We start from the raw sequence: 14,884 nt of genomic DNA, 5'->3' as shown, positions 1-14,884 counted from the left end.
CTACCAACTGTTTACTAAAACTTAGTTTTCTAGAAAAGTTACTATTTACTAAAACTAGAAACTTCCTATTACACAATAACATCTCAAGTGTTTTTACAAGTTTAATGGTGTAATTCATACCTAAAAATTATAATCCCAAATGCCTAAAATAAATAGAGAGGCCATCCCCATTACTATTCAAAGCGTATTATTGTATTCTAAAATCTTATATATTTATACGAATCTAATTATGTAATTCGTTTCGTATACTTATATTCTTAAGTACTTTAATTAAATAAAAATGCAACTCCATTACTATAGTGGATTAGGATCTGATCAATATTTTTAAAATTTTAAGAAATTCATCTATGGAATTGATTTGAGGCCTTAGATGAATTTCATAAATTATTTGGTAGTCTATATTGAGAACAAATGCGATAATAAATAACCTTTATTTATCGAAAGAAAATTGATATCAATTGGCATACTAAATGTTTCATTTTTTATTTTATATTCAAACTGAAACTAACTATATATTCATGCACACGTTAAGTAATCTTTTAATATTTGTTACATAAAAGTTTTTTTATATAATAGCCTTCGGCCCCCCACTACATAAATCGCAGCAGTTTCGTCCCTGCATGACCTTTACTTGATGGTTTTTGATCCATAAAGCTTGGCAGGTAGGCGAGGTGTGATGAGAACCTCGAGTGGAGTGGCTTTCATGTTCGTCAATCCAGAGCTCTCGGCCATATCAACTTGTGCATTCGAGGGAGTTGAGATCTCAAACATGTGTAACATTCTAGCCAGCGTCAAGTGCTCCACTTGAAGGGCGAATGTTGCTCCGGGACACACTCTTCTACCACCTCCAAATGGGATCAATTCAAAATGTTTACCCCTGACATCAAAATCCTTGTGGGTTGATAGAAATCTTTCCGGCTTGAACTCCAGTGGGTCTGACCATATCTTTGAATCTGTTTGGACTTTCCAAATGTTCACAATAAGTCGAGTGCCTTTAGGGATATGGTAACCGCCTATCATGCAGTTCTCAGTGAGTTCACGGGGCCCACCTAACGGAACTGCTGGATATAAACGTAATGTCTCTTTGACAATGGCTTGGAGATAGACCAGCTTACTGATATCTGAATCCTCAACGATTCTTTCCTTTCCAACCTGGTCGTCAAGCTCCTTTTGGGCGTTTTTCAAGACATGGAGGTTGTTCAGCAAGAGCGATATTGCCCAAGTTAGGGTAACTGTGTTGGTGTCACTACCCGCTGCTATCATATTCTGCAAAATGCAATTTTGTTGAAAATATACTCTGAAAGAAATAATCTTTATGGTTTTATACTGAAATCTTTGCTGTATTTTTAAAGTCTTACTTGATGGGAAAAGAACTCATCTTATCTTAGTATATATTTTATAGTAGAAAAATTTTGTAAGGTTTAGATAAGTGATTGAGCTATCACTCCCTGTTTGTTTGGGTAATGGTCCGTTGGATTTTAGTCATCAAAAGGAACTCAATTAGGAAATTTATGAATGCCTACCAAACATGTGGCTTTGTTGATTGTATCTGAATCATAGCCCGCAAGGTCTGCGCCATCGAGGATAGAAAGCAGTACATCCATGAAATCTTTCTCCCCTTTAGCCTCACCCAAAACTCTCTTCCGCTTATGCTCTTCTAGCCATTCCCCAATGATATTGTCCATGTCTTTAGCAGTTCTTTTCATGGCCTTCACATGTCCCCCCAAATCCAACCACTCAAGGCAAGGAATGGCGTCTGACAACACAAACACCCCAAGGAAATGAAAGAAGTCCTTCACTGCCTTTTGACAACTTCGTGCCTCTTTCTTATGTGCCTGATCAGAAGTAGCAGAAACGTCATACCGCTTTCCAGCAATCATCCTAAGAATCAAGTTGAGATTCAAGTCCCAAAACAATTGCCTCAATTCCACCAAAACCTGGCCTGACTCGTTCTTATTCTCGCTCCAACGTTTGTATAGCTCTTCTATGGAGGTCTCAATTTCGGAGACTCGAACGTGCGAAAGAAGTTCAAGCCGTCGACTAGATAGTAGCTCTATGGTGGTGATTTTCCGCAATTCACGCCAATAGGAACCATGGGGTGTGAAGCCGAACATGGCGTAGTTATAGCCCATGTGCTTTGAAGCGACAAGTTTTGGCCGAGAGGAAACGGCGACATCGTTGGTTGTGAAGCACTCCTTCGCCATCTCCCAACTGCTCAACACCACAGCACGGTGCAATCCTATTCGAAGGGTAAAAACCGATCCGTACTTGTCAGCCATGGCTCCCAAAGTTTTGTGGGGAGGTTGGGTTCCTCCCAAGAGAGGGAGGTGGCCTACAATGGGCCATGCACCTCTTGGAGTTGGGGCTGTTTTGAGCAAGCTAACTCTAGACCTCCTTAAAACATGTAAGAAAAACAGAACTATGACGAGTACTCCAACTACGACGGAATTTACGCAAGGTGAAAGAAAATCCATTCTAGGCTTCTAGCTGATCAGCAAATTCTGGTCGGAGGCAGCTTGGTGCTGGATATCTTTAGATCATGTCCTAAGTTTTCTTTATTGGATCCTCCCGGCCGTTGACCTGCTTGGCCTCACACAAGCTGCCTAGTGCACGAGGTTCGTTGGCCGAGATTCCCATGATTCCTCCACTTGATCTCAACGAAATTATATTCTTCTGGGATAGTAACACGCAATGACTCATTCAAAAATAAATAAATAAATCCTTTTTTTATAAATGTCAGATCCGACTTCTATTCGAATAGAATGCGTAAGCTGGGTTGTACGGGCTGTATTTAGCTAGGGGTTACGTTTACCGTAAAGATCAAAATTAATTAAAATAGAGATTACACCAAAATTAAAATAATCAGGAGAACATGGAGTAATAGTAAAAGAGATTTACTATTTATCATCTACAGATCACATATTATATTTATTTCTAAATTTTTTTAATTTTTATTTGTTTTATTCTTGCTAAATTAATTAAGTTCTCTTAGAGCATCCCCATCCGGTTTCTCATCCCCATCCTTATAATTTAACTCAAAATCACATTTCCTCAAATTTATCCCTAAATTTTATTCATATTCTAAAAACCTCCTACATCCCATTCCCCATCCCTATCTCTATTCTATTAAATAATATTTCTCTATTCTTTTTTTATTACTTTATTCTCTCTCTTCCATTTACAATCCTAACTACTAACTCTTTTGTCTTATTATCTTTTTTTTCAAATATCACTTTCTACTAAATATTTATATGATTTTGACTACCCAATATAGTATTTTTTCAAATCATTAATCGTATTATAAAAATAGTAAATTTTATTAATAAATTAATGCATTTTCTAACGTGATGGAAATTTTATTTAGAAGAGTACTCTTTATCAATTAAAGATTAATGAGGATCCGTAGTCACGTATTGATGTTTTATTTTTTAAAATTGGTTGTAACGGTAATATTACCTGTCCTTTCTCCAACGGTCATATTTTTTGTCCTTTTTACAACGGTAACATTTTTTGTCATTTTTCCAACGGTAATATTTTTTGTCTTTTCTCTAACGGTAACTTTTTTTGTCTTCTCTCAAACGGTAACATTTTTTGTTTGTAGTGTAACGGTAACTTTTTCCTCTATAAATTAGCATATTACTAACATTCACATTCTCACAAACTCAAGTCTCATTTCATTTATAGAGCAGAGATTCTATTCTATCCTTTCATCTCCCACTCCTTTCATCAAATGGCTCATACCTTCTTTCGCAAATTATTGACATACGTATCCTCTGAAGATGATAGCGATGTTCATACTGAGGAGGTCGATGGACAGTCATCGAGGCAGTGTGACAATAGGCACCCACGTAAGTTTATTCGGCGTGATCATGCCCAGGGACACGAGCGCCTATTTCGTGATTATTTCGCAGAAAATCCAGTATATCCCTCGAATCTATTTCGAATGAGATTTCGGATGAGCCGTCCCCTATTTCTTTGTATTCTAAATGAGGTAGAGTCTTACGAGCCGTATTTCGTCCAGAGAAGAGATAATGCCGGAAGACTCAGTTTATCTTCTATGCAAAAAATAACCGCAGCACTTAGAATGCTGGCGTATGGGGTTACTGGAGATTTTATGGATGAATACATACGTATCGGTGAAAGCACCGCAATGGAGAGCCTAAAAAGATTCTCTGAGACAATAGTAAATGTTTTTTCTGATGAATATTTGCGGTCTCCAAATGCTAATGATATAGCCCGATTGCTGTTGGTTGGTGAACAACGAGGATTCCCAGGAATGCTCGGAAGCATTGATTGCATGCATTGGAAGTGGAAAAATTGTCCTGCAGCCTGGAAAGGTATGTACTCTGGCCACATCCATGAACCAACTATTATTTTAGAAGCAGTAGCTTCATATGATTTTTGGATATGGCATGCATTTTTTGTATGCCCGGTTCACATAACGACATTAATGTGCTAGAAAGATCTTTTATTTTTACGGAACTTGCTCAAGGGCGTGCTCCTGCTGTCAATTACACTATCAATGGCAACGACTACACTATGGGGTATTACCTTGCGGATGGTATTTATCCCAAGTGGCGAACTTTTGTGAAGACGATTCCATCACCACGAGGGAACAAGAAGAAAAATTTTGTGAAAGCACAAGAATCCGCAAGAAAAGATGTCGAGCGTGCATTCGGGGTACTTCAACAACGATTTGCTATCATTCGTGGACCTTCCCGAATGTTCAAAGTGAAGGACCTAACAAATATTATGAAAGCATGTGTTATTTTACATAATATGATCATTGAAGACGAACGTGATGATAGTGAGAGTCTAAACATTGAGTATGATCAACTTGATGATGATCTCCCAGAATTGTCACGCAATCATACAATTGAGCTTACGGACTTCATCCAGCGTCATCATCATATTAGAGATAGCTCGGCACATCATCAGCTCCAAGAAGATCTAATTGAACATCAATGGTTATTATATTCCCAAAATTAGCCCTGTTGCATTCAAACTATGACCTCTTTTCCTTCGTGTTATTAGATCTTCTTGTTTGAGTTGATATGGCATGCAGTTGTATTTCCTTCATGTTATTTAAGATTTATGTTTAACTATTAATTTGCTTTGAGTTTGTATTTCCTTCGTGTTATTTACTTTTATATTTGAATTGATTTGCTTTGCATTTGTATTTCCTTCGTGTCATTGGTAACTATGTTAATGGTAAAACCCTTTTAGTAATGCCTTTCCTTGAGTATAAGCTTTGCAATCTATATGATGATGAAAATTTTATAACTAATAAAAATTAAAATTATTATAACATATTACTTGCACAAGCATATTGAGGCTACAATACATGTGATTGTTAAAAAATACAATCACATGCTTTTTATACATTAAAATGGTAATATTAAAAAACAAGAACTTCAATCTTGAGAAGTACTGCGTCTCGCAATGATTTTCCTCTGGAGTTGCTGGAAATATAACTTCATTTCAGGCATGCCACTCACGTCCATCATCATAATGCGCTGATCACTTTCTTTCGTGGCAAGCTCGAGTTTCTGCGCCTCCAACCTTAACCTTTTGTCCTCTTGACGAATTTTGGCGAGCTCCTTTTCCCTCTCAATTACCATCTTCTCGGCCTCCAACCTCAGTCGTTCATCCTCAAGGCGTAATTTTTTTTCCTCTTTTTCCTTGTCATACTCCATCTTCTCGGCCTTCATTCGATAAAACTCTTTCTCCTGAGCGCGTGACTCCTCCAAAAGAGTATACTTCATCTTTCTGAGTTGCAAATTTTCCTCTGTTTGCTTGCTTTGGGCCTTTCGTTTTCCTTTCTCAGCTTTCCTTCCAATTGGTCGGTCCAACTCGATAACTTCATTCTCCATGACTTCATCCGCCTCCATATCAAAAGCTGAATCAATTGTAGCGCCAGAACATCGAGTTGGGGTCGGGGATGGGGACATCGTCTTCCTTCGTTTTGGATCATCCTTTGTGGCGCGCCAAATCCACTTAGGTTGGTCCTTCAATTGGTGCCAACAATGCTCAAATTGGAAGGAGCATTTTTCTAGCGCTTGGTACATAACCTTGGCCTTGTCGAACTTGCATGGAAAAAAAAAACAAATGTTAAACCAATGTAGAAGATAAGAAATTTTAGAGTAAAACAAGAAGGATTGAAAATTTTTACCTTGTCTTGGTCGGTCATGCCACTCTGATTTAACCCTTCAACTTGGGCTAGTTTGGCACAAAATTTGTTCGTGGCCTTTTGGATAACCGACCACCGATGAATTAGAGATTTTATTGTCCGCTCAGTTGTGGTTTCTTTAAATTGCTGGAAGTACTCAAAATTTTTTTCCCAGAGTTGGGAGTGTTTTTGATCTGTTCCCTGAACGGCATCAAGGCTACAATTTAGCCAAGCGGAGACAAGTAACTTGTCTTCTTCGGGGGTGAAATTCGCACCCCTCACTGATTTCCTAACGCCGATGGGCTCGTTAGGGTGTAGGGTTGGAGAGTCATGCAGGGTTAATGGAGAACTTCCACTTTGCCCACCGTAAGTGGGGTCGAGTTGAGGATCTTGACTAAGGAGGTTCGTGAAGTACATACTAGTCAAGTCTTGTGAATCCATCTCTAAAAAAATATATAGAGATTAGAAAAGATATCACCTTCATGTTTGGTTTTTGATCCCCACAAACGGTTGTCATCATCACAGCCTTGTGGTTTAGTTTACACATAATTAAACCAAATTAATTCAAGATACCAAACAACATGCAAAACAAAATAACCAAAAATACGAGCATCCCCATCCGGTTTAATAATATATCGAATATATAAATAATTATAAAGGCTCAGAATGGTGTAAATATTGACATCATGTGTAAGCAAGGAGTCCAACATCGAATGGCTGCAAAATCTCACCCGAACCCCGATTGCCTTTTGTGGTATGTACCACAAACTGCAATATGACGATTCGGGTGAAAATTACCCCGCCATATCGATGGGGCCTTATGAATTAACCCCATCATCATAGCCTAATTATATTCCCCCCTCCCCCGAATGACACGAAACACTGCAAATGACCAAACAACAACGAAGAAATTACTCAATGACCAACAAAAAAATATATTCATAGCCTGTGTCCCACATCAAAGAGACAATGACCCAAAAAAACCAGACATATAAAAATAAAATAAATGTTAAGGCCAATGTATACTAAATATGTGTGTGTACAGATTTATATATATGTCCGTGTGCGTGTGTATAAAGATATAGATGAACTCAAATATATTCATCCACCAGATATAAAATGGTATCTGGCTAGTACAGCCACGGTAAGAAGGTCTATCCACTCATATTCACATAATATTATGTACTGAGGCATAGCAAAATGTAACAACATATCAACAACAATATGACATGATAATTAATCCCATTTCATCCCTTCTGACAGATGCCAAGCTGAGATATCATTAGACAGCTGAGATAGTCACAAGTACCTTAAAGATGAAACTTAAAAAAACAACCACAAATTCAGTAGCATAAGCATAGTTTGCAGTAGCATCATCATAGTTTGCATTATCTCCTCCAAAACTGTCAATAATGAACCTCACCATATGTCTCACACCTTGTCAACACAATAGCACATGAGCTTCCTTCAATGAGCTTGTTACAATAATTTTTTTTTTGCTGCCACAAACTGACATACAACATCTCCAAATCTGCTGTCAATTTGTTCTGTTTGATCTCATTTTCAGATTCAATTTCTCACTAAAAATGTATCGATAGAGAAGGACATTTTTAACATTTAAAAATGGAACACTAAAAATAATAGGTGCCATTCAATAACTCAATGACAGCAGAGAAATCCAAAATCAACTTTTGCATTTCTAATTAGGAAAACATATGTTCTATCTACATGAATTTTTCAACAACAAGGTGCTCCGACAGAAGTGACAATGACAATGCTCGACATGATCTGTAAAAGTTAACTGAGTTTGGGTTTCATGCTATCATCTCGGGTAGATTAATAACCCACCAATAACCAAACCCAACAGTGACCAAACATCACACAAAAGCAATGGAGAAATCCCCAAATCCCCAAATCGGCAATTACCCAAATGACAGTTTATAGCATCCTCAAATCCACAAATCCCAACATTGGCACATACCCAAAATCACAGCAATAATATGATAAAATCACAGCAAAATCACAGCAATAAAACTCATAGCAAATTCACAGCATTTTGCCCCCAAAATGCTCGGTTACAGAGACAAGAAACACTCACATGGTATGCCGATAGAAAAATTCCCAATTCAGCAACAACATTCCCTCGCCGATAGAAACACAGGAGGCACAAAACCATAACCAACACCGAAATCAACACAGGAACCAACCGAGAGGCAACCAAAAATTTCCTTCACATGCAACAATGGGAAACCAAATATCCAAATGCAAAAACCATGCCGAGCCAAAATCAAAGCAATAATAACTCAAAATCACTGCAAAATCACAGCAATAAAAGGCACAACAAAATCACAGCATTTTGCCCCCAAATTGGTCGGTTACAGAGACAAGAAACACTCACATGGTATGCCGATAGAAACATTCCCATCTAAAAACACTACACATTCCCTCGCCGATAGAAACACAGGAGGCACAAAACCATAACCAACGTCGAAATCAACACAGGAACCAACCGAGGGGCAAGAAAAAATTTCCCAAACATTCAACAATGGGAAACCAAAGATCCAAATGCAAAAACCACAAATCGGGGCAATATAATCGGAGATTCACCTTCGATTGGACCAAGGAGGGGTGCAGGTGCTGCGTTCCGGGGAGGGGAGGGAGAAGAAGTCGCGGGTCGAGCTCCAAAACCGTTGGGGCGAATATGGGATGCCTTAAATTGGACCCCATTTTGGGGATCCGGATGAAGATGGGTTTTATGTAAAAACCCTAAAAGTTATCTCAAAATATAGAGATGCAGGGCCGATGCGGGTCCGGATGTGAGTGCTCTTACTCATGATTCTTACTTCGTCACATACTTGCTAAGAGAGAGAGAGAAAAAAAAAACTTATGTGGTGTGTAGTGTTAGGATGATGAGTATAATTTTCTTTAATAATAATTGGAGGTTGTAGCCTATAAAATAACGTCCAAACAATCAACACATTTTCATTAAATACACCTGACCATCAAATGCTTGTAATCATTCAGCATGATCATGAATAATATTTGGAAGCGTCTATTGATGCCGTGTTTCGCAACCCAAGCAGTACCACAGCAACCCAAACCTTCAACACTAGCAAGAAGAGAGAAGATTGGGCTTCGATGAAGTTCGAGGACCCTGTAATACCAAATTTAGTTGAGAATGTTTGAATGGGGAAGAAAGCTAAGTGAATCAAGAAGAAGAAAAAAGAGCAAAGAGCCTCCCCCTAGGTGGGATTGGGGTATTTATACCTTACTTGTATTTGGTTCACATGAGAGATTGTGAGATGTCATATCGTGCTGTGCCAAGATGCTAGGATGAGGTCATGCTATCCTACAGCACCTGGACACCTTTACGTGTTAAGGCTCCTTGAAACTCATTAAATATGGCGTGTCCCTCGCTCCCTCGCTTGTTTTGCCCATGATCAAGCACGCCTAGGTACCTGTGTTTTTCAGCAATTGTTGGCCATGTACCCCTTTGCAAGGCTCGGTTAGTCACCAGAGCCCCAAGTGACTGCGGCCTTATGATGGGCTCTTCGACCAGACTGGGTCGTTGCCTGGGCCCTTTCGGATGAGGGGGTGCGCCATGTGCCCTATGCATGACTCCCATCTCAGGCCCCTAGCCTACTTCAGCCCCCATTTGAGGTGCTTAAAGCCTCCGTAGCTAAGTCTTTTTAGGCTTGGGCCTCTTTCCATAAGAGCCACCCCTCATAGTACTCCATAGATTCTTATCACAATCATATGGTGGGAATTCAATGCACCTCACCCTACCCATTTGAACGTGTGCCCACGACCATCCAACATCTGCGGGGGAGGCCCATGCTTGCGGAGACTCTCCAACTTCCGATGGTTGGGGTCGACCCCTAGCCTTTCTTTCTTCTTAGACCCTTGGTTGCAGACCATCCCTTGCCCTCTACATTTCCCTTACTTTCCCTTTTCCCACTCTCGCATTGTCAGCCGTCGGTTGAGTTCCCAAGTGGCCGAGGCCACCTGTACTTTCCATAAGTGAGCGTATCCTCAATTCCTACAGCCATTCCATGTTCTGACAGATGATTTGATAGGCTGGTTGCTCCCCTTCACATATCCCAGGGAACTTATTGCCCCGTGCTTCCCATGCTCCCAATATAGCGGCTGTCACTCGTGCCAATCGCACCCGTTGGGGATCTACATGTGGTTTTGTTCATGTCATCACTATCAGTGTTGCTTCGTTTCCCACATGCCTCTTTGTCCTCCTTGGTTATATAAGGCCTCATTCTTTCCAATTGCCCCCATTGCTGCCACTCTCTCTCTCCCTATGTTTCCTTCTACCTCACTATCAGTCCTTCTTAAAGCTCCCTTTCTGCCATTGTGTCCCCTCTCTTTCTCTCAGAACTCCTTTCTCCTCCCAGACCTTTCCTTGCCTCCTTCTTCGTCTCCACTTGTCCGTACTTTCCACTTGCCACTTCCCTCTTTCTTCTCGATTAATTCCATGGCTTCAATAGCTTCCTCTAAGCCCAAGCCCCTCTACTTTGCGGGGAAGAACTGGGTATAAACTGTCACGCTTGTGGATCTTCAGGCTGTTTGCTCAATGTACAACATCCCCTCCTCGATGGTCGTCGAAGTCCCCAGGGTGGGGCAACATGTAGTGGACTCTGATGTGATGTTGTCTCGGGTCAGACTCTATCCCTTCATGTTTGCAAGTGGCTTGTGCCTCCCCTTTTGTGGCCCATCTTAGCCCCAATGCCTAGCAGCTCCTGATATCCATTTGCGTCGTCTACAGAAAGGCTCTCACTTCAATCGCGAAGGGGTACCCGAACCTAACTGCTTAGAAGTTCTGATCCATCTACCAAGCAAACCATCTCGAGGGGAGCATATGCAGCTTCCAGGCTTGTGCCCTTAGCTAGAAGATTGTTACCCTTGAGCAGCGACACTTGAACGTCAAAGAGTAGAACTGGGAATTATTCTTCATGTCAGGCTCAGGATGGGAGTAACCCGCAAGAGAGGAGGTCCATTAGGAGTATCTGGTTCGGGCTATTTGGGCATTCCTCCCTTCATCCCAAAGCCTTTGCATCAAGTTGAACCAGAAGGAGGACGCTCGGCTCGCCACCATGATTCCATGGGTGAAGGCCCACCCTGAGGAGTCACTCATAGATTCAGCCCCCTCCGATGAAAACATACAGGACTACTTATGTATGCCCGATCATTCGTATGTGACTAGCTGGGATATTTTGGGTGAGATCCCTTTGCCCCGGGGGTAGAAGTGTGCTTCAAGTCCTTTCAGTGGCAAGGGGAAACGGCAAAAGGTTCATCACGAATCGTTGTGGGGAACTTCAGCTGGTAAATTGCAAGGGCTCAAGAGCAGGAGTGACGCCCCTCGGGGCGAGGCTATGGGTTGTGGTCCTTCTTCTCGAGGCTCTACTAGGGAGACTGCGAGCCACGCTGGGGCATCCCAAAGACATGGAGTTCGTGGGCAAGGGGGTGGGAGTACGTTTGTCCAGAGATCCCAATCCCTTCAACTTGGGAGAGCATGACATTGTTCCTAGGTAGGCTACGCTCCACCTCTGAACCTTCTTCTTCTTCGGCGGGCAGACGTACTGCCTTTGCTGAGCCGTACATCGAGCTGTCGTTCGACTTCTTGGAGAAAGAAGACGAAGCTGACCTCTGAGCCGTCCTATTCAGCTCCTTTACTCATTCCCCTCCACATGAGCCGTCGTTTGACTTCCTGAGCCATTCGTGTCCTTCGAGGACACTGGAGGAGGAAGTTGTCCACCAAGCCTTGCAGACTGCCTTCATGGTTGGGAGTCGGGATGTAGAGTTGGTCACCTTTCATCGATGCTTCCCAAACCATGTCGAGGGCAAAGAAAAAGAGGATGAAGAAGGCGAAGAAGAAGAAGAACAAGGCGAGGCACGGGAAGGCTTCTCCAACCCCTTCAACTATTACCAGGGTCAAGGGTCAGGAAGAAGACCAGGAGGTCTTACTAGACATTCCTCGCTCTTCTGTCGGTGCCAGAAACCATAATGAAGATGCCCCAAATTGCTTCGCCCAACACCAAGGCAGTTCCCCCCAAACCCCCCCCCCCCCCTTCCCCCCCTAAAAAAAACCCTCTTCTCCAGCTGAGCCAGTTGGTAGGAGGTTCCCAAGAGCGCCAACCACTGAAACAAAGAAAAATAATTATTATTATTTGTGATAAATTATTTACAATAAAAATAATTTATTTTAGTAGAAAAATCGGTCACAAATAACTTGCTACATAGAACTCTGATTATTTTATTTACTCTAAACTAAATATATATCATCACACTCGATATGTCTTCATACGTGTTTAAGTAAAAATAATAATAAGCAAAACCTTCACAATCTTAAATTTGATATCATAATAATTAACATTGAGTCATGATGATATATAATTTTTACCCAAAAGTCATGTGTATGGCCGCTTGGACAGGAATTGCATATAGGTATTACATATGGAGGATGTACAAGAACTTCGAATATATAAATTGGTAGGTCTAAAAATCAAACTGTATGAATTATTGCCACTTTATAACATTCCATGAGATGAAGATGAGTTGTGATAATTCCAATGAAATTAACGTAAAGTCAAGGATATATACGCACAAAAATAATTAAATATCATATCTCTCTCTCATGAACGACGGGAAATTCCATCAATTTGATGTAACGGGTTGGCCTTTTGACTACTTAAGAGTACATTTTGGAGCTCTGAATTAAATTAAGATGAATTGAAAGAACAGGCGAACGAACCTCGTAGAAAAGTACAGATTTGCGTCTGATCATGGATTTCCTACAGATTTGCATTGCATCGTGACAGAGATGTACGAACATTTTATTTAATTTCTAAATTGATGTAACTTTCGAGCCAATTTCGATAAAGATTGAGTCACTTATATATATTAATAATTTGATGTGAATACATATTTAAATTCAAATCTAAGATGTAATACATGCTAAACCACTTAAAGTTGTATATAAATATAGAACTTGTTATTAGCAAATTTGAATCTCAGAGATAGAAAAAGTAAAAATAAGGCGACAAAGGGATTTATGTCATGCAAAATTTATGTTGTACGAATTTTAACACTCCAAAAATGGGTGGCAATGTGATTTATATTTCGTTTGGCTCATCGCAGATATACATAACCCTCCCATATGGGTAAACATGATCTCTATTTTGCATGCACTCATTTTAGAGACAAAGTGGTCCTTGTTCCGCTTGGATAATCACACAAATGCTCAACCCTACCGTTTGAGTAAACATGGCATTCGTTTTTGTTTCTGATATTGTTCTAGTACACCTTTGCATAAGGTCTTGATGCAAATTCAATTAATATAGGATATTTAGATCCAGATTATATGTTGATTGTATTGAAGTACTATTTTAAGAAGATGAATTCGTATAAATATGAAAAGAAAAACTTAATATCTTCCTTGAACTAAGGGAAATATTAGTTATTTTCTCTCAAATCATATATTTATGCTTATTTTTACTTTATTAGTAAATATTTAGTTTCATGTTTTGGAAGTGATTCTAATTTCGATTTTGACCAAATTTTTTATGGGACTCTTGTTTATTTATGTATTTATTTTTTGTACAATAATTTAGATTTTTTTTAAAATGAAAAAATCTTCATAATTTCAATTTTTTTTAAAATATTTGATTTCAAATTTTGAGAGTACCGTGATAGGGAGGAGCATTGTTAGTAAATATTTGGTTTCAAATTTGAAAGTGATTCTGGTTTTGATTTTGGCCAACTCTTTGGTAGAGTTCTTATTTATTTTTGCATTTATTTCTCATATAATAATTTAGATTTTTTATTTTTGGAAAAACCATGTTAATTTCAAATTTTACAGCTATTTAAGTTCGGTTTGTGGGTTTCAAAATGGAATTTCAAGTTTTACTATTAATCAATATTATTTAGAGTTTTCTCTATGTTTCGGACAAATCTTGTCTTTTCTATTTTAATTATCTGTTGAAACTAGCTGCTAGAATTATTTTGTAAGATTTTGGAATATGCAGTTTTGGTGTTATGTCTAAAAAGAGTGTTTTTGTTGCGTGCGTATCATGACCCCAAGACGAGATGGGGCATTATTTCGATGGAGCTCCTCTGATCACTCGGAAGTATATAAAACTGAGTGAAGTCCATTGAGTTGTCAATTAGCAACAACAGGCTCAAATGAGATAGTAATGTTCTTGTGCCGACTTTGTGGCCTCTCTGTTAGCATAGGCTAGATGATGTCTAGTCACGTACGTGCCGAGTTGGGTATCGCTCATTACGAAGTTACACGTATGGTCATTACCATGGTATGATGAAGGGAGCCAAAATGTTCAAATGATCGATAGGGGTGACCATGGTACATGCATAATAAAATGGATATATTTACTGTTCAGAGAAAAATGAGTGTATTGGCATATTCTTGTGAAAACCTGTATAAAATAGTGTTGTAACAAGTGTTGTTGCGAAAAGGCTTGAAGTGTGCTCGTTATTAGTCAAAACAGATGACTTTGCTCGACTCTCGCTCAACAAGGCACTCGAGCGAACTCAGGCAGATTGCACCGCTCGACCCTCTCTCAACAGGAAGTTCGAGCAAATTCAAGCAGATTTCACCGCTCGACCCTGGCTCGACACTGAGGTCGAGCGAAGTCAAGCAGATTGCACTACTCGACAGTGAGCTCAAGCCAATGTTCCAGATCACTTACA

General features: G+C 39.8%; 1 protein-coding gene and 1 pseudogene across 1 annotated transcript; one reads left to right on the top strand and one right to left on the bottom strand.

The window, feature by feature from the left end:
- Window positions 1-412: 412 nt before the first annotated feature.
- Window positions 413-2,663, bottom strand: LOC122297275 (cytochrome P450 CYP82D47-like). Its single transcript, XM_043107294.1, has 2 exons — window positions 1,524-2,663; window positions 413-1,266 (listed from the first exon to the last, which is right to left on the bottom strand). Exons 1-2 carry the CDS (start codon window positions 2,472-2,474, stop codon window positions 628-630), a joined length of 1,590 nt encoding a protein of 529 aa, XP_042963228.1. The 5' UTR covers window positions 2,475-2,663; the 3' UTR covers window positions 413-627.
- Window positions 2,664-4,060: 1,397 nt separating this feature from the next.
- LOC122296683 lies at window positions 4,061-11,710 on the top strand (annotated as a pseudogene).
- The last annotated feature ends 3,174 nt before the right edge of the window (window positions 11,711-14,884 follow it).

This window comes from Carya illinoinensis, chromosome 15 (assembly GCF_018687715.1).
Source record: "Carya illinoinensis cultivar Pawnee chromosome 15, C.illinoinensisPawnee_v1, whole genome shotgun sequence".
NCBI lineage: Eukaryota > Viridiplantae > Streptophyta > Magnoliopsida > Fagales > Juglandaceae > Carya > Carya illinoinensis.
The sequence above is the reverse complement of the archived record's forward strand: the minus strand, read 5'-3'. Positions and strand labels throughout refer to the sequence as shown.

What these genes read in the sequence shown, in the direction of transcription:
- LOC122297275 (XM_043107294.1), bottom strand. Translation starts at nt 2,474, where the DNA reads ATGGATTTTCTTTCACCTTGCGTAAATTCCGTCGTAGTTGGAGTACTC. An exon ending in TCAACAAAGCCACATGTTTG is followed by an intron (nt 1,267 to 1,523) that starts GTAGGCATTCAT and finishes TGCATTTTGCAG; the next exon opens with AATATGATAGCAGCGGGTAG.